Source organism: Sylvia atricapilla, chromosome 16 (assembly GCF_009819655.1).
Source record: "Sylvia atricapilla isolate bSylAtr1 chromosome 16, bSylAtr1.pri, whole genome shotgun sequence".
Lineage (NCBI taxonomy): Eukaryota > Metazoa > Chordata > Aves > Passeriformes > Sylviidae > Sylvia > Sylvia atricapilla.
In genome coordinates, this window is record NC_089155.1 from 11472592 (window position 1) to 11492930 (window position 20339).

Below are 20339 nucleotides of genomic sequence, written 5' to 3' on the forward strand. Positions count from 1 at the left end.
TGTGTCCCAGTGAAGCAGAGATGGCCGTGTTTAAATGTTCATCACCTTTTGCAGTGTTATTACTTTTAAAGGCACTGATGAAAAACCTGAAATAAGTCACGTGTTTGCTTTTCAAAAGGACGTTTATTTTGGTGACAAAGATGTTCTCCCTGAAGTAATTGGGTGTCCTGTTTTGTTGAAAGATGGATAAAAAGAGAAAAGCAACAAGGAAACCGTATTCTCAGATTAGATGACACATTTGGTTGAAAATCTAAAGTTTAAGGCACTGAGTATCACTGCATTTACAGCTACCTACAAAGGGTTAATGTACAGCAGTTAATTGTCACAGATAACTATAGTTAGAGTTCAATAAATTGGCAGAAGGATTATAGTGCAGTTTTATTACTACCTCCAACACTTTTACTGATGTGCTTATTACTTTTTTTATAGCGTGCTGCTCTTGAGCAACCAGTTTATAATATTTACTCTTTTAAAACTAGATATACAGAGAATACATATATATATATAAAAAAAAGGGCAACTAAGTTTACATGGCAATACTGGTGCAGCAACTAACACAGCACACACACATATATATACACACACATGCAGTAATTACCCACATCTTGCATAGAGAAACCTACTTACAAGCCCAGAGGCAAGAGGTAGCTGCCAAAATTGATGTATTTTATGCATTACCAAAAAAGCATGAACCAGGACTGGTCTTCTCTTAGAAGATGAGGATAAAAATACCACCACTACAAACAGTTTTTGTATACTCATCACACACACAGACACACACACAGAGTATTTTTCTATCTCTAAATTACCTCTATTAGCTGCAGAATGTCAAAAGAAGTTTTAGTCCAACAACAATAACCCTTAGAAGTTGAACGTGGTAAAAATACTGTGCAACACTGGAATGTTTTTTTCATTTGTGTTTCAACCATTTCATTTGTGTTTTAACTACTTGCAAGTATAGTTCTATTGTACACCTTCCTTAATTTAATTTATCCTTAAAACTAGAATGATCTAGTATTGTTTCTAGTCCTCACATTAAAAGCAACACCCAGCTGACTTAAATTCACTGCAGCTGGAGAATAACTCACCACCTCTCACACAGAGCAAAGCCCAGCTCCTCTCAGGCAGCACTCCTTTGGCTCTGTGATTCAGATGAACACAGACTGATTCAAAACGTGTGTGTTCTGTGAGTAGGAGCTCCAAGCACCACTCTACCCATAAAACACCTTCCCCTCTGTGGAAGCCCAGAGCAGGAAGCCACCTTGCAAAGATAAGCTGTGGATTTGCACACTGAGCCTCCCTTTTTTTGGGGGTTTATCTGCATGGCACAGCAAACGCCTCCCAAATCACCCTGCCTGGTTTTGTCCCTTTGATCCTGAGCAGTGTCACAACAGCCACGGGGAGATGCAGTGTGTAACCACAGGCTGAGCACAAACCATGGCACAGTGTGTGTGAAAAGCCTCCGTGGAGCGTGTCCAACACGTGGATCTGTGTGCCACAGACACGGAGGGTGTAACTCACTGCACATCCTACTTCGTGTATAAACTGGCACATCCCTGTTCCTGACACGTCTGCAGCACATCCCTTCTTTACTATTCTCTATTAGAAATGGAGTAAACATCTTCCTAAGACCACCATCGTCATGAAAAAACGAGTGGGAAGGAAAGGACTGAACTGTGACTGGGGCCAACAATCCCCTAGAGCAGACCCTGAAGGACAGTCCAGTTCCCTGGTGTCTGCTCAGGGCACACCACTTGGTAATTCCAGGCAGACTGGGACAGGGAAAGTGTTCACAGTGTCAGAACCTGCTCTAAAAAAACCCCACATTCGAGTTAAAACTGCTTTTTAGGAGTTAGTTAAAGGATTTAAAATTACCTTTTCATATAAGCAGTCATTGGCAATGGTGCCCTAAATTAAACAAGAACTCAAATTATGGCAATCTTAACTCAGATACTTTCTAGCTTAAGTGTATCTTCAATAATGTTGCTTTGGTCAGTCTACATGAAACAGAAAATTGTCCTTTTGAATAATCTAAAACCAGAATAATTTTCCCAAATCAGCTTTCACTTCCCTTATGATCTCCTTTGCTGTGGTAGTTTGTTGCTTCTCAGATCACATTTTGCACAGCAGACAGAATATAGAAGTTCTATTTACAGCTTTATAAGCATTACAGCATTATCAAACAATAAAGGACCTACACACAATTTTTCATACTTCTAGTTTGGAAGGCCTTGCAGGTGATAAATATTTTTATGAAACCCAAAACACTGCAGCTGCATCTGCATGAAATAAAGAGAGAGTACTGGCTATGGATCAGCAAACACACAAAGAAAAATCTTCTCAAACCCTCCAGATAATCTGCAGTCCAACTAGAAATATGGAAAGTCAATGCAGATCAGAGAAAGAAATATATATACCAAACTTCTTCACTCTTGGGATTAAATCCTGACCTCTGCTTTAGGAAGGATAAATATAATTGTGCATCACTCACTGAAAGGACAAAAATAGTCTTTATTTAATAATCTTACGATTGCTTGATTAGTGCTTGGAAAATAAAAGGCACTACTTAAGTGGTAAATATTATTAGCTTTTTCAGAACATCGGCTCCAAAGTCGCCACTCCCCATTTCCTTCCCTCGTAACTCCCTTCATTCATGTCATCAGAAGGCATCTTATTTTCAGCAACAACTACTCACCTTTTTTTTTTTTTTTTTTTTTTTAATGCTGCTGGATGTGCAGAACTACTGTTGAGGTTGCCTGGCAACCAGTGAGACATATCAGAGGCAGAGATAAGGTCCAGAATGAATGGAATTGAAGAGAACTATATTTGGGTTCGTTAGGAGATAGTAATGCACTCTATACTGATTTGAATTACCCACACTAAGGTGAAATTTTGTTGTTTCTTTCAAAGTACAGAGATCCATAATCAAATTTAGTAGGACTAAATCCAGTCAGCCACCTCCTCAGCCACACCTTCTACAGAACAGACTTCAGAACCAGAGCTTTGAGCTGGGCTAACAGTTTGGAACAGCGTGGAACAGTCAGGAAACACAGATATTTGGTGACTATTTTCAAGAATTTTACACCAGAGAGTTGAATACTTCAGTTTGCCTTTCAGTGCATCACAAGCCACTGTGCTTCTCCACATGCTTTAGTGTTGAGATGAAATTTCAAATAAAACAATTATTTCTGAAGGTCACAGTTTGAAGTGAGGTAAGATTGAGTACCCAGGACTCCTGCAAGGACAGAGAACTGCTTACAAAAGTCTGCTCTAATGATGCAGGGAGGCCAAGCAAGCCTTGGGCAGGAGAAGATGGAACCAAGCCTGGTGGTCCCCAGTGGAAGTTTCTTATCTCAAGCCCTTCAACTAACTTCATCTGCATCACTTGAGCAAGAATCAACCAGTCTGGCCCAAAAGAGGATCTTCTGACATCACCTTAGACCCTGCAAGAGCTTTGATGCATCAGGAGGAAGTGAAAACAGTGACAAAACAAGCACCAAAATTATCTTAAGGGAAAAAACCAAAACCAAAAGTCAGCCCCCACGCTTCCCCACCCCTCTGATGTCCGTGGGCAGACACGGGGCTGAAAGATTTCAAGGCTTCAAACACCAACACACAACTGCAAACACATAATAATGTTCAGGGTAGGAAAAGGAAGAATTTGCAGCACGTGCATCAGACTTTGTGCTCCCCAAGGCCACAGTGGGCACCCTGAGCACACACACCCTGCATCAGGAAAGCTGAATCTTCAGGTGGATTCAAATATGGTTTAAAAATAAGACCCTACCTCCATAGGACTGCTTAAATGATGCTTCCTCTTCCCCAACCAATTATTTCAAATAAAGTATCTCAAATGCTAAGGAAGTCAGTCTCATGTCTGCCCTTGTTTTTAGGCATCCTTCTCACACAGCATCACCTGGGTATGGCCATGGAATCACATCTGGACACCCCTTTTCTGGACCTGGGACAACTCCTGTGGCTTCCTTTTAATTTTAAGTTCTTCCCAATAATTCTACACCCTTCATGAAGTGAAGGCACCAGCACAGGATATACTATTTTAACAGCACTGTTATCAGATTTGGAACTCCCCTTTATCACTTATGTTTCACTTTCCCTTTTTCTAGTCATCCAAGCCTTCATCCAAGACATCCATTTGTCTTTTTGCCACAAAAACATCCCAAACCATGCTTAGGTAATTTAACTAATTGATTTTGGAGTCCTTTTCCAATTTTACAGATACAATCTAAACTCTGACTCCTGCGGGACTCTCTCACGTTCAGCTGCCTTAAAACACATTTCTGAAGTACAACTTATCAGATCACCCCTCCCAGTAATAATTACAAATAAGTTATATAAATTGGTGTTTCCCATAGTTTCTCACAGGATATCCTCTGGGATTTTTCTGCCTTGTTTATTGAAAATACCTATATTCTATTTCCATAACAATATCACAGAATCACACTGAGACGATACCAATATTTTTCCTTCTAACAGACACCAAACTTCCTTCTCTGTTTGCAGCATTATCCAGGATGGAAACATTCTTTCTTTGAGTAAGGAATAACATATATAGAATATTTCTACTTTCTCTGCCTAACTATGTGTAACTTTACCTTCTGCATTCACTAAAAAAAAGAAATCTGTGCCCAAACAGGATTATTAAAAATTAAGTGGAAAAATATTCTTGTTTTCTTATTGTTTGAAATTATTATCAAAATGAAACCTATGAATTTCAGTTAAGAAAACAGAGGCCTTGGTTGACTCTAGTTAATCCCAGAAAAAAATACAGTTTAAAAATTTATTCAGCATGAATAAAACTGTGAGGAAAAAGTCAGACATTATGCTGCCTACCTGATTTCAAAGTGTTTTTTTCTAACTCCCTAAGACTGCACAGAATACAGAAACGTTTTATTAAACTCGATCTTTCTCACTCATTTCTTGCCCCTTACTTCACAGTGTCAAAAAGATACTTAGGTAACAGCACACTCCCAAGTTCTTTGGTAATAAACATAAGGAAAATAAACATTTGATTGCATAAGATACAATTACATAAAGTGAAGACTGTCCAATTAAGTGAAAGCAAAACACAGAGGCAGTACAGAGCATCCCAAGTTCCCAAGAGTTCGGGGAAATGAAGAGTGACACAGTTCCAGCTCAAAAAACCAACAGGCAAAAGAGTTACATTTCAGATTTTTCAAGTGTCCTGTGTGCAAGTAACAGAGCATATTTTTATCTACAATGTTCAGCAGAAGCAGAATGTGTTCCTATGAGTAACTACTTCGAAACGACATTAATCATTTTGACATAGCAAAATTAAAAGGTTGCATCCAATTTCCAGGCATCTATTTTAGAGCGCATCAAAACCCAGAACTGAAAATCCAGTAGCTTCCCACAGCACAGAAATTTAATAACAAAAAACCCCCCACACAACCCCATTAAAGCAGATCTTCCAGAAAGTTGTGTAACAAGTGTGCTGCAGAAGACATTGAAACAAAGCACTAAGAAACTTAATTTTCTTACCAACACTGAGCTCTGCAAGTGTTTTGTCAAATATTGGGAAGTGTAAAGTGCTGCTCTGCCTGAGCTGCACACCTTTAATCTAAAATTAAAGATAGAGATAGAGGGGTTTGTGTGGGAGACTGGGACTGAGTGGTCCCAGCTTTCCTGAAAACCCCAAGTGCTTAACTGAGCCCTTCCCCTTTCAGTTTTCTCTCTCATTTGAAGGAAAAATAATTTTCCTAAGCTTTGCATTGTGCTTATAGTTTTCTTCCATGAATAATGCAGTGTTGTGATTACACTCTCATTTCAGAAGATATTCAGTAAAATCATTTCAGTAAATGGCTTTGTCCTTAGGATTACTATTATTTTGCTTATTAAAAAAAAAAAAAGTTGTTACAACTCTAAGTTTTCGTATTTATCTTAAATAGTCTTAACCTGCCAAAAAGAAAAATACACAAAGCTATGCCAGTCACTACTGTGCAATTAAATTAAAATTCATGAAACCAATTAGTTTAATTTTTACATAGTAATGTCACATTAAACCAAATTTACCTAGCCTATTTTAATTTAAATTATCAGGGTTAAAACAGGCATTACACGTAGTTCTCTGAGCTTAATGTGCTAAGTGTCCCACTACACTTTTTTTATCCATATTTAAAAAAAAATAATTAAAAAGCAAGCAAGACTGAAGCAAGGCATTGTTTCTTACCACAAACTTAAAGAAGAAATTTACTCCACAAACACCCATTTCCTCGCAACGTTTTCTAATTAATACGAACAGTTATATCGCAAAGATAATTGTACTGTCCAAACAGAATACAAATATCTAAACTTGAAGGAAACCAAAGCGGTTTTAGGCACTCAGAGCTGCAGACAAAAGGGAGTGTTTAAATCCTGGTGATTAAGGAGGCAGCAGCAAATCCCCCAGGAGGCTCTGAAGGTGCCATTCAAGGCTAAATGCAGCATCTCCTGGGACCACCCCAAACCCCAGAAGGGAACCCTGCACACCTCTGCCTGCTCCATCAGCTCTCCCGCCACTCCTGGGAGGCTGCAGAGGTGCAGCTGGGAGAGATAATTATTTTCTAGTGCCTTAACTAGAAAGACAAGTGAACACAATGACTTATTCAATAGCCCTGTGGAGAATACAGCCGGCAACAGGTAGCTCAGGGAGGTCACAAGCTTTGCTGTACTTCTGCAGCAGCAACACCTCGGAACAAAACGCCTCATTGAGATATTCCACTACTACATTTTTCAAAAAGTGGATGCTTCTGCCTCTCAGCTGTCAAAAACACCCCTCAATGCATTGCTGTTTCTAAGCAAGCTCAGTTGTCAGCAAGTAATTCTCATTAAATTCACATTTACATCAGAGTACAGTTGTAGAAAAAACCATCAAAAGCTGATGCAGCTACACCTGCACTGTATCCTAAATGCTTGGATTTACTATTAACTCAAGGTTCAACTGTTAAAGTAAAATGTAAGGCATGCTATTTTTAACATCAAGATTCAAGTTAAAAAAAGCCCTCATCAGTGGAAATTCCTTCCTATCAACTTGAGAGCTCGGAATGACCAAGATTTAGATGAGCAATTTCTGTATCTCAGCCTCTTCATCAGAGATGGGACCTGGGTAACCCTAATACACAAATGCATGATGTATCTAAAATTAAAGATAGAGATAACTTTGCCTGCTGGATTATACTTCAAAGCCTTCGCTCTGCCAGTCTTCATCTGAGACATTGGGGAAGGATGTTCACAAATCTGCAACGAGAGCAGCTTTTTCACTTTTTAGAAAAATGCCTCAAAACCTTCCAAACCTGCTCCTCCCAGCCCAAGAGAACAACACAGGAGCTCACAACCTAAGAAACAGGAACAAGAAATCCCACTCATATCTAGATTGCTAGAAGGAGCAGGGAAAGGCACAGCTCTTATTAATAATAAATTTCATCTTATGGGACAAAACCCACAAGGTTTTAACACAACGAAATTGAAAAAAAAAAAAAATCCCAGCTGGAATGACTGGCAAGAGATAAAATGTAGCTACATCATGAAGTAAGGGAAATCTTTAGCATTTGCAATAATGTGAATGAATAGTTTTAATATCAAATTAGGTAACTGCAATAAGTTTAAGATGATAAGGAGCACTCTGTTCATATATAAGAACTAATTCAAGCGTCCATCTGGAAAAATTAGTAAAAACATTCTTTTTTAAAAAAATCAGAGTACTGCCCAGTCTGTCCACCTAAAATATATGGGAAATAAGAAATACAATGAGATACTACAGAAGAAAATTCTTCATGTAAGGCTGATTCTGTAGCACTGGCTAGAGAAAAGGTAATCACTCTGCACCACCTAATTATTAAGGAAAGCTGGTGAAGACCTAAAAACCCAGTGAAAGTTTTCAGAAAGGACATGGAAGTGTGGACTATAGACATACATTTAATATTCTCCATAGAGAGCTATATTTTTGAAGTTATCTGAAGTTTTTTGCAGTATTTAATAGAGTTTGTGATTTATTAAATAACAAGTTAAACGGAACACGATACGTTGGTTTATACTACTAGATGTTTGCTTAAGATAAGAAAATGGAGGAAAATACACCACTTCCACTATAACTCATGAATGTGGAAACTAAAAATACTTCAAAACAAAAATCCGGAGTGAACTGAGGACGAGTAAGACTTTTTTAAGCTGTTTTTTTTTTTCTAAGTGTCACTCTATCTCAGATTCTGCTGTGAAGCCAAACTTGAAGAAGCGCTGCTGCTACAAAATTAATTTCCAGAAATGAAAATCAGAGGCTGAGTGGAAGAGACACCAAAATTAGCACTCCAATGAGGAAAAGCAGGAAGAGTCCATGTAGATCTACACCAACCACAACACATTCTGACTTTGTCCAGGTAGCAGGAAAATCAGAAAAAGGAAGATAAAGGGTGGGCTGATGCAGGAATATTTAGGGATCAGTGTTGCAATCAGGGAGAAAAACAAGGAGTGGAAGAAACAGGAGACACTCAGAAAGCCACAGGTCCCAAAGAGGAGCTGCAGATGCTGCAGGGGAGAAAGGATTTGGGAGACAGAACAAGTTACAGAGGCCAGACTTCACTCACTCAGCTACCCACTGAACTGTTTATTTTCTGTTTGGGAAAATAAAAGGAAACTTGCACATTTGTTTGATTTTACCAAAACTAATGAGGAAAATCCCACATCTACCATCAGAAGTCAAAACCCTGACAGACCCATTCACAATGTTTTCCACATAGTTAAGCCTTAAGCTCTCTTCTGTCTCTCTCTTTTGCTTCTCAGATTACATCACTCGTGCTTATTCCGCTATTCATAGTTATTGCTCTCCAAGCTCTCTACAACTATAAAGCTTTCTCCTAGGATGATAGCTGCATACTTAAAAAGCTTTTGTGAAATTTAAACCTCAAAACAAATAGAACTACTGCCATATTTTTGGCCAGTCCCTTCACATGCCAAATCATGTCTGCAGCATATGCAAACTTAGCTTGAGGGGTGAGTTTACTACTGGGTTTTTTTGTTGCTGGGTTTCTTCTTCAGAAAACTGAAATATTTAACCGAAAGCACAAATGTCAAGTCGCAAGCCAGGAAAAGTAATTCAAAGGACAGAGAGCTCTCAACATGTAACAACATAAAATTGGTAGTTTAAATGCTTTGCTAGGAGAATCCAGCATTTCCCAACCAGTGAATGCAGATAAGATGCACGTTCTGCTCTGAGCAATACCATGCCTCCCATGAAAATAAAGAAATTATGTTCAGTTCACACTTTTCTTCTTTTACCTTAGTTCTTTTCTTTTGTGAAAACAAAGCACAATGTAAAAATGAAAGTCAGTGCTTTCTTTGAACACTGTGCTGTCATCTCTCCACTGATGGTTAACCTGAGCCTACCTGGAGCATCTAAAAGCAGATAAAACTAACTAGCTTTTTAAACTTCTGGATTCCCTCATGCACTGCTTTTCTGTAATATTCCAGGAACCTAAATAACAAGATTTTCACCCTGAAAAAAAAATTCGCTTCACTTGAATGTGGAAATATTTTAATGGCTTGATTTCAAAAAGCCTCTAAGCAAGGTGAAGGAGTTATTCCAGTGACTATTCAAATTTTCAGCGCCACAGTATGCTGACAATCCTTGCCAGAAGAGGCCCAGTGCAGGTATCATAAACAATCACAATTTTGTGAAAACTCATTTTACAGCATTTAAAATTCCCACCTAAGTAGCAGATCGAAATTGCAAAGCATTTGCAGAAGTTCTTAATAGACAATGTCTTATATCTTCAGGAAAGACCCCATAAGAAACTTGAAAAGAAAACCCAACCCAAACTCAGAAGGCTTTATCCTTTTTTGTTATACACAAAAAAAAATATTAATGCTGCTTCACTGAGTTCACTTTTACGCTGTCATAGAACAGAATTTTTGCCCTTGTAGAAATAAAAGTATTTTCAAAGGAAAGATAATTTCAAGCACATAAAAACTCCCTTAAACATTCTAACAATTAAGGAACTGCTTGGCTGCATAGGTGGTTTAACATCACCAGGTATTACCTCCCATTTCTTATAAGCTGATGAAAGTTATATTTAACTCGTATAAACATTTTGCATAAACTTTTATGAGCTATATGCATTAGCCAGCTCTTTTTCGTAGTATTTATTAGCTGTTGGCATATCTCTGTCTTTTGACAAAATTCAACTGCACAACTGTGTCACCTCTCAGGACAAGACCTAAAACTGAGTGCAAATCCTGCTCCTCCTCTTTGCCCACACCTCCACTTCACTCTCTACAGCACAAACTTTGATCAAACACCATAACCAGCTGTTCAGATGGAATTGAACACACCAATTTTCCAGCAACTCCCTGGTGTCCTGGAACAGGAGCCGAGAAAAAAACCCCAAAAGTTTGTGCCTCAAAGCTGCAGAAGCCTCTCAACAGACACTATGATGCAAAGAAAGAAAGAAAGAAAGGAGGAGAGGGGAATCACACACCCCAAGCCTCCCCCACCCCAATTTTCAATTTTACTCAAACACTGGGAAAAAATTACTTTTGTTGCCAGTGAAGTAAAACCCAATAACGTCTGTTTGTTCCTTGGCAAGGAACTGAAGCGACCATTCTGAAAACATGGGATTGGTACACAAATGTAAAGGAACTATAAAAACAGAGCCATCATATTTGTGCATACAAGCTAATATTAGCCATTAGGAGGGAATTCATTATTTTGGAAGACTTAGTTATATAAATATTATACTTTTCCCTCACTCATAACATTAACTTCTCTTCCATTAAATCACACGGCTAAAAGACCAAAGTTAGGAAAAACTCCACACTATCAGACAACTGAAAAGTTACTGAACCAGAAATTGTTTCACCTCCAAGAGAGACTGACACTAACTGAAGTCATTAGATAATGTTATTTACTGCTTTATGTGACATAATGGTGGTAATGGATGTATTAAGAAAAGATTAGAAACCATCAATGACTACTTTTCCTTACTCACAAACTCCTAAATCTTGGTAAGAAAAGAGAAAATGTTTAAAATTTCTAAGAGGATCACAGGCTTTCTTAGCTTTCCCACTAAGAGAAAATAATTTTTAAAAGTACAAGAGAAATGTAAATATATTTTCATCTAAGTCTTGAAAACAAAGGTATTCATCTCTGCTTATGCCATCAACACTACCAGATTTAATAAATACACAAACTCCTATTCAGCACTTCAACATACCACCTCAAGAAAGTGCCAACATTTTACACCATCATTTGAGAAACTGAGGCTGAAAAGCATTACCTGAAATTTCCTGTAACCTCAAGATTTCCTGAATTCTAACCACTATCCAAACTTCATAATCACAAAGGCACATTCCCCTTATTTGTCAATCTTTGTAGTGGATTTCGTAAGTCACATTTCAACCATTTATTTCTATTTAAATATTTCTGCTTGTCCCAGTTTTTCCCATGACACTTCAAAATTGTCTCTTGCCCCTGCCAATTATTCCCTGCTTTCTAAAATTGTGCATGACAATGACCCTCTCCTTAGAGCCTCTCAGCCAAAGCCACAGTGATCACAGAGGGGAAAGATGACTTAAAGAAATCAGAAGTAAGTGAAAGGCCGTGTTTTTTAGAAGCAATGAACCCCTGTCTCTAGACAGCAGAAAAAGGAGTTGTTTTTCTTTTCCTCTTCAACCTGAGCTACACATTTAATTCTTCCAACTATATTCCTTACTCCTCCTTATCCTCCCTTTTCCATTTTTCATCCTTTCCAGCTCAGAAAGATTGCCATCTAAACTTGTGCACAGCCAAAAAGAGAAGGTTTTGGCTCCACCTTATCAGTGGATGTTCACAAAATACTGTTTGCAGCAGCAGATACCTACTCCTCTGGAACTGCCTCATGAAAAGGCAGCTGAAGTGTAGAGGAGGGAGGGAAGGAAAGGAAGGGAAGTCGCAGGCTTCCTGCTATTAAAAGCCAAATTTAAACCCTTTTCTACATCAAAAGGGCCTCTGTTGTTGGCAGTAAGGCAAAGAGTAGAAAATTTGGTTGATACGGCTTCTTCATTATGCTCAGGAGGCAGCACTTCCATGTTACAGACCAGGACACTGGGAAAGTTCTGGGGGGAGGGAACACTCCCATTTCTCATGAAATTGCTGCAGGAAGGTGTCAGATGATACACCACCTCCTGAAGCCATTCTGCAAAAGTTGAAAGTGGGCTAAGCCCTCCCAAAAAAACTCCATGCAGAAAAACCTGTGCTGTAGAACATGCCTTGTAGAACATTGCTTCTCCAATACTCTGCTCCCCAATGCCACAGCATTCTTACATCCCACACACCACCTTCACTACAGAGGCAGAGAAAAAAAAATTGTCTCTAATTCAACTATGGATTATAAAAGGAACATTGAAAAAAAAAATAGTCTTTACTGTAGTTAACTTGCCTACAACTTTAACCACCATCACATTAATCTTAGCTTTAACTATTCAGCACATTAATTACCTGGAGCACTTGATTCCATACAGTTCCTCAAATAATTAATTAGCTAAAGGGATTGAGAATTGGAGTCCCAGAGGAAATTCTAGATTTGTAGAACTACACAGATTTCAATTTCACCCTGCTAAATGCTACAATTCACCTAAAGGCACACGACAACTTCAGCTATTTAGGGCCAGAATCCTAAAATCAAACCAAATAAAATCCCCTCACACTCACTGAAGTAAGCCAGCATTTTTAGCACTGGATATCCTATACAGTCACCACAAAGAAGAGTAACACTAAATAAAAACTTTTGATTCCCTCATTCACAGCATCAGACACTTTTCCAAACAGGTTTCCTCTCTGCTTCAAACACCCATTGCCAAAGGGCAACCAAACCACAGGCAAACAATTCTAAGACAGGACTTTAAACTGGATTTCTTTCCAAGCACAAGAATAAGCTGCACCAACAGAAATAATTCAAATCCACTCATGTACAAGTACACTAAAATTAAAGTCTCCTCATCTGCAGCATGTTACTGTTTTCACCACCTCCCTCCTGCTATTCATCACATCAGCTGTGGTGTTGTATGCAAACATGTTTATGTTCCTGATCAACTGATCAGGGCACGAAGAGAAGTAATGCTTTGCTCTTCCTACCCTTCCAAAAACCCCTCCATGCTATTTCTTTCATTAGCTGAATCCCACATCATTCTTCCACAAGGTAAGCTGGGCAGCAAGGGAATGAATCATGCAAAAAAGGGTAATGGAAAGCGACACAACATAGAGAGCAGCTAGTTATTTGGAAGAAAATCCAAGTTATTTAAGGACAGATGTGCAACTTGCAAGAATTTCAAAACACTGAAAAACAGCCTTTTCCCTGCTGTAAAGTGTATGTTATGACCTACTGATTATTTTTGGCAGCAGAACCCCAAAAACGATGCGTTATAAGTTACTCCTTGTACACTTTAAATATGTCACACTTCTCTATTGGATTTCTATGCTCCTCAGTGTTCCAACGCCTATTACCCACCAAAGGAGAAGCACAAGGGACAAAGTGCCATGGGTGGACAACCCCCAGCTCCTGAGCCCCAGGCAGGTCCCCTGCCATTCCCGTGTGGCACCGGGACGTGCCCGTGACTGGCAGCAGGGCTGTGCTGGCACGGGGCTGCCCCGTAATCCAAATCCCTTGCTATGAGAAGGCAGATGCCAGCAGAGCCTCCAGAGGCCAAATTTGCCATGTTGCCCTGGATTCCAGCTGCAGGCTGAGCTCTGCCCAAACCTACAATGCAAAGTGAGACACTCGAGGAACCCCCTGCTGCTGCAAATCCCAGTGTGTCCCAGTCCCTGACCAGTTCTGCACAGGTCTCTGGGCTCCCAGCTCCACACACATTTGGGGATGCAGCTTGCAGGGTTTGAGGTTACCTACCCACACCATACACCATCCATCACACAGCACTGTTGCCCCTTTAAGAGCCTTCATGTGCTTAAAATCTTAGAAAAACCCTGTTGCTTAAATGGATTGATACTTTCAAAGCTATCGGGGATCCACTTCCACTTTCATTTATGAGCTTTTTACTCAGCACCCCAATATTGAGACCTACTCAACTAAGTCAACTCATGCAAGTCTTTTAAGAGGTCTCTGCAGCAGACCAAATGACAGACAGCTCAGCAGTAACAGGATCCAGGACTAGGCACTTATGAAAAAGTCATTTTGGAAACAGAAAATATTCCTTATAAAAAGGAGCTAAAAACATGTAGCACGTAATGTATTTATTATGAATCAGTCTGAACTTTCATCCAAAAGACTGTGTATCTTATTTTGAACTATCATTTGCTGATTAGGAAGAAGTACTGTCCAGACTCCTTGGCTAAACTTTCAGCTCAGATATTCTTATTAAAGAATTAACTACTGGAAAACTAATGAAAGCTTAACCTTCCCAAAAAGGCAGGATTCACAAAATAGATGATACCACTAAAAGCTAAAGGATGGCAGTACAAAATTGTTACATTTGAAAACAAGCAAGACAAAACCAATAATACAATCTAAAAAAAAAAGCACAGAAAATAAGCTTTGAAATTTCAACACTTTGATTCAATTAGTACTAATTTAGCAGCTTTTGCTATACACACACACAGAATTTTAAGGATAAATTAACATGCAGAAGAATCTCCTCCTACTCTCCAGCAAAGTTCGTCAGAAAGTTAGCAAACATAAATCTTTCTCAGACAAACAACAAGATATCCATTTTCCCTATCTTAATGCCATTCTCTTCTTCATAACTGCCAAATAACAGATATTAGAGGCAAAAAAATAAAAGCTCTTAGAAAGACAATTTAACACAAACATCTGGACAAGCAAACACAACAAAATATCCAAAATTCAGAGTATGCTTTCATTCTGTGAAGACACAGAAAATAAAGCCTTACTTGCTCCAAATAAAGAAAATTGTGCTCAATTTGTACACTGACACAAGGCACGTTTACAGCAATATGAATCAATGTGCTATAGCTGAAGTAAATCAGTGTCAGCCATGTTGTGAAAGAAACTGCAGTTAACAAACCCACAAAACTCAATCAAACCAGCTCTGCCTTGATCCAAATAATTTTACACTGCTAGATCTTACTTATGACTGGAGCCTGACTTCTTCAGGTTAATGTCTATTCATCTCATCTAAAAATACACATCCAGATTCTAGAGACAGTGGAACAGCAGCAGGAGGAAAATACACGAGATATAAACCAGGAGCAGTGGCGCAAAGGAGGAAGGTGCGTCGTGGAGTGAAAAAAGCAAATGCACTTACTCAGCATTAAATCCATTCACGTGCAGGATCCTCATCTGCTTGACTATTGTGCTTTTACCGGATTCACCAGCACCTAGAAAATGAAAGTAAATCAATTTCAGAAGGAAACATAAGTGATTAAGGCACACACTAGAATTTTTTTTTTTCCTTTGGGGTAAAATCGAGAAAGTTGGGTTTCTCAGCGCAAGAGCGAAAAGTGAAAGAAATAATTGCCACTGGAAACTTCAGTTGTAGCTAAAAATAAATGCCCAGCTCAAGTCATGTGTCAGATCTGAATCTTGGATCATTTCACTGTCCATTTTTCCAGTGTCAATGTTAAAAGCAGACTGCAGTATTTGGAAAGAAAATGGACAACTTCAACATTTTACAGAGAAGACGACAGGGAACATCACAACCTGGCTGCCTTGTCACTCTGACAGAGGGAACGACTGACTGAAGTCCCTATTAAATCAAAGAAATTCTGTTATATCCTTAAAGCATTCTACAGTTTGGCTGCAGTTCATCAGCACCCAGTCAAACTCCGTAACTTAAATCACAAGGAATAATATATGTAGATACTCACATTTGAAAAAGGAAGGCATCCCTTTAAGCCTCCACCCACAAAGCTACAAAAAACCTCCTCTTATTTGTGTCTTGTAAGCAGCCTCCCACCCTCCCTCCACGTTCCAAAATGCACCCTACACACGAGGAGAGGCAGAGACCACCTTTGGTGGCTGCCTGCTCCAAAGAGCACCCCCTGCTCCCCTCCCGTACCTGCAGTGCTAAAAGCCCACTCCACTTTACTCCAGTTTCCATAAGTAGATGGATGCTATTTCTGCTGTGCTGCTCGGATGCCAGTGCACAGGGCAGCCCATCTGCCTATAGTACCCGTTTTTCCATGCACGCTGAACAACTCCAACAGCAGCATTTAATTGAGCTGCTCCACGCTGCCAGATCGGCAGCCTTCTATATAAAGCAAACATATTTTTTGCAGGAGTAGTATCGTAACGTGGCAGAATTTAGACAGATTCCCCTTAGCATCTCCTGGCTACTCGCTTATCCCCCTTGCTCAGCCTGTGTCTCACCCCCAGGAGCCGTACGTCTGTGGCAGAACGGGCAGGGAGGTACAGTTTGTATTTATAGGATGTCAGGCCTCTGCTAGCACACACACTGACAGCACAAGCCTCCATTTTGAGCCTCGTGTTCAAAACTGTATTTTAGCAGTTACATTTCAAGGTTCATTTTCTCACAAATGCTTTCCCCCTCTGCTTTGTCCCTTCTTTCCCTTCTCCCTCGTCAATTCCCAAAAGTCCTCCTCTGCTCTCCATAAAACCTGGCTGCATGTTTCGCCACTTTAATCCCAGAGCCTTACTCCTTTTTCCTCTCCTTGCTCACTGGTGTTTTGTAAGCATTTTAGAGAGCAGTTTTTATCTACAACTCTTCATGCACACGCCACTTCTCCCTTAAGCTGCTATTTTATACCATACACCCTCTGTCTGATCAGGCAGACTGCACCATGCAATAAACACAGGTGGCTAAACCAGTCAAGAATTAGTATCTGGGGATAAGATAGATTGGATCATCTTCACAACTAAGAATTATTCACAAAGGCAGTATCTGCTATAGTCATATGTCCACTTAGAAATGAATAACAACTAAATTTCAGCTGTAACACTAAATCACATTTTATAAGCATTGGGAGCCAAAATCTTTACTTCACTTGGTCCAAGAAGGAGGCTGGACAGTTGTTGCATTTGCTATAAACACATACGGTTTGGTATTGACACACCTGGGTTCTCTGGATCGGGTACAACACCAGAGAACCAAAATGATGTATGACATCTACATTTCTCCATAAGGCTAGCTCTATATTTGGCTGCTTGTTAAGGCCGTATTCTCAACGATAATTACACACACACGTTTTAACTTCACCACCAAGGAGAGTTCCATTAATTTCAGCGAGACTGCTCGTGGCAGCGGGGCGAGCACGTGTACAGCGATGGGGCCTACGAGCAGCAGCATAAACCCACTAGAATATTCAGCAGCTCTTCTTTGTTGTTATTTGAATATGATTTGAAAAGATTAAGAACAGTTTCCAAGTGCCTGGCTTCTTATTTCACGTGTCTTACAGAGGAAATGTAAGACAATAATAGGGAGATGAACTTTTATATTTTTGACCAGTTAGTCTGAGTTACAGACTATCCACAATTCATGGCAGAAACTGTAACAGCTGAACTATCACTTTAAAACACACACACAGATGACTTTACTGCCATTGTTAACACAGGCAAATTTTTATTTGCAAGTATATAAACTATTTTTTCTGACACCAAAACTAAAGAAAACAGAAAGAAAAACCAGGCAAGCCCATCATGTTTCTGTTTGCTGAAATTTTGCCTCTTACGAAAGCAACTCCTCTGATGACAAATAGTTTCTATGTATCTACGTAATGTTCAGCCTGAAATCTGGAAGTCCAAGACATTTCCCAAGAGCTGAAGTCCAAATTACCCTGTTAAAAGATTTCTGCTGAAGCCCTGGCAAGCTCCTCAGTGCTGCAGGTGCTGCTGTAGTCCCAGTCATTCTCCACTTATATTAAGTCACTTTCTTCAAATGACTGTTTGAAACATTTTACTGGTGATAGTAAGCTTCCAAATTCACCGCCTTCAAATTTTTTTCTTTTTCCCTTCGATTAAGGTTTTTTTTTTTTTTCCCCCCAAACTGAGTCAGCTCGGCGAGGCCTAGCCCGTGCTCCACGCTCCAGCCCTGCAGAACGTGCACAGGCAGTCCCTCGGCGTGACCAAAACAACCCACGGCTCCGAACTGCATCTGATCCTAAAACACTCCCTTCGAAATGCTCTGAAATAACGAGCCTGACAAACATTCGCTCGCACTCTCCGATATCGATATTTAGACCCTTCCGTTCCCTGAAAGCCACAGCCTGCGTTTGTAAACGTCTCTGATGAAAAACAGGGGCAGGTAACCCGAAGGAGCCGCTGGAACGGCACCTGGAGCCCGGCAGTGCCGGCGCTCGAACGCGCGGTACCTCAATTCCTGGTGCGACAGCGGAGGGAGCGGAGCCGCCGGGGCCGGGGCCGTGCCCGCTCGGCCCTGCGCTGCTCCGCGGCCCCGGCGCGGCCAGCCTTCCCTCCGGGACCGACATCCTCCCTCCGTTTCCCCCGAACGATTCCCCGACTTCCTCCCTTCCTCTTCCTCCTGTCCCCGGCCTGGCCGCACGTCCCTCGGCAGCCCCGGCGCGGGGAGCGGTGTCCGGCCCTCCCGCGCTCGCCCGCGGCCGCTGTCACTGCCCTGCCCTGTTTATGCGCCGGGCTCCCCGCGGGCCCCTTCCCCACGGCCGCCCGAGGCCCGCGGGCGGAGAGCGGCCCCGCTCCGCCGCTCCGTACCTGCCCCGGCCCCTCCCGCGGCGCCCCGGGCGCTGCCCGAGCCCTCCCCGCCGCTCCCCCGCACCGCGCCGGTCCCCCCGGCGGCCCCGGCCCCGCCGCCCCGGCCGCCGCTATAGCGGATCCCCGGGTGGGCCCTGCGGCTCCGCTCCCCCCGCCCGGCCCCACCTCTCCGCCCCGGCCTCGCCGTGCCCGGCGCTGGGGCCGCTGCCCCGGCGGGGAGGGGACGGCCCGCGACCCCTTACCCAGCAGGAGGAGCCGGTGCGTGGCCCTATAGACCTGCTTGTCCTTCTGCAGCTGCTTCTCGATCTTCTTGTTGGCCTCCCGCTGCGCCTTCTCCTCGTTGCGCTGATCCTCCGTCTTGCTGTTCCCTAAACAGCCCATCTTGGGGAGGGGAAGGCAGGGACGCGGGGCGAGGGGACGGGAGGCGGCCGGGGCTGCCGGGGGGAGGGAGGGAGGGAGGGAGGCACTCCCGGGCTCCCTTCTTCTTCCTCCTCCTCCTCCTCCTCCTCCTCCTCCCCCCCTACTCGCTGCTGTGGCGGCCGCTGCCCAGAGCCAGAGACATGGAGAGCGCCGAGCCCGAAGCCAGCCGAGGGGGGGCCGATAGCGATGACTTTGCTGCCGCTCCGCCGGGCCTCCTCCCCGGCAGCTGCAGCTGCCTCTCCTCCCCCGCCCCCCGCCGATCCCCTCGGCGCACCTTTCCCGGGGGGTGCGGAGCGATCCGCGGGGATCTCCGCGCCCCGGCCGGGCCGCCGGCTCCTCTAGAGGCAGCAGAAATGCCCCCCCCCGCGCCGCACGCACGGGAACAAATCCAGCTTCAGTGCCACCCCCAAAAAAATAATAATCCTCTTTAGATCCAAAGGCACGGGCTCCAGGCGCGGAAACCTCCCCAAATCCTCGGCGGGGAGGATCGGGAAACGTCTCTTGCTCGCCTCTCCCCCCCGGCCGCGGGGGTCACGCAGCCCCGGTCCCTTCCCTCGCCGGCCGCCGCAGCTCCTCGCCCTCGGCCGCCGCGGGTCCTTCCTCCCGCACTGGGGCGGGGGGGTCCAAGCCAAACCCCCCCTTTTTTTTTTTTTTCCTTTTTTTTTTTTTTTTAATCCTCCCCTCTCCTTGCTGCTGCTCTTTTCACATGCGGTTTCCAGGCGGCTGAATCCTCTCGGCGAGGAGAAAATACAAAAAAAAAAAAATTAAAAAAAAAAAAAATTAAAAAAAAAAAAAAAAAAAGGCGCCCGTTTGCTCTGTGTGCCCCGAGCAAAACCTGTCCCCTCACGGGCGGATTTTTCCCCGTCTTATTTTTCCTGCTCTCTCCCGCATTTTTTTTTTCCTCCTCCTTTTTTTTTTTTTTTTTTTTCCCTTTCCTTTTTTTTTTTTTTTTTTTCCCTTCCCCTATTGAGCGGCTCCGCGGCGGCGGAGCGCGGGGTGGGGCGAGCGGGCCCACACTGCACGCTGGGAGCGAGCGGGGCCGCTCACATGATGCCCGCGTCACCCCGCGCTGCCGCCGGCGCCCTCTTCGAACCGGAGCCTCCGTCCCCCGGTGCCTCCATCCCCCGGTGCCTCCATCCCCCGGTGCCTCCATCCCCCGGAGCCTCCATCCCCCGGTGCTTCCATCCCCCGGAGCCTCCATCCCCCGGAGCCTCCATCCCCCGGAGCTTCCGTCCCCCCGGGATGGAGGCGCCCGGAGCCGGCCTTGCAGCTAAT

General features: G+C 42.7%; 1 protein-coding gene across 3 annotated transcripts in view; it reads right to left on the minus strand.

The window, feature by feature from the left end:
• The window catches only part of GNAS (GNAS complex locus), a 131301-nt gene that overhangs the window by 63608 nt on the left and 47354 nt on the right, over positions 1-20339 (minus strand). Inside the window, exons 1-2 of one of the 3 annotated variants that reach the window (XM_066330919.1) lie at positions 18887-20067; positions 15265-15337 (exon numbers count right to left, since the gene is read on the minus strand). In XM_066330919.1, coding sequence (XP_066187016.1) covers positions 15265-15337; positions 18887-19025 — 212 coding nt within the window. In that variant the 5' untranslated portion in view covers positions 19026-20067. Of the gene's footprint in view, positions 1-15264; positions 15338-17751; positions 17929-18886; positions 20068-20339 lie in introns of those variants that run through there. The other 2 variants (XM_066330920.1, XM_066330918.1) reach the window with 2 other exon arrangements.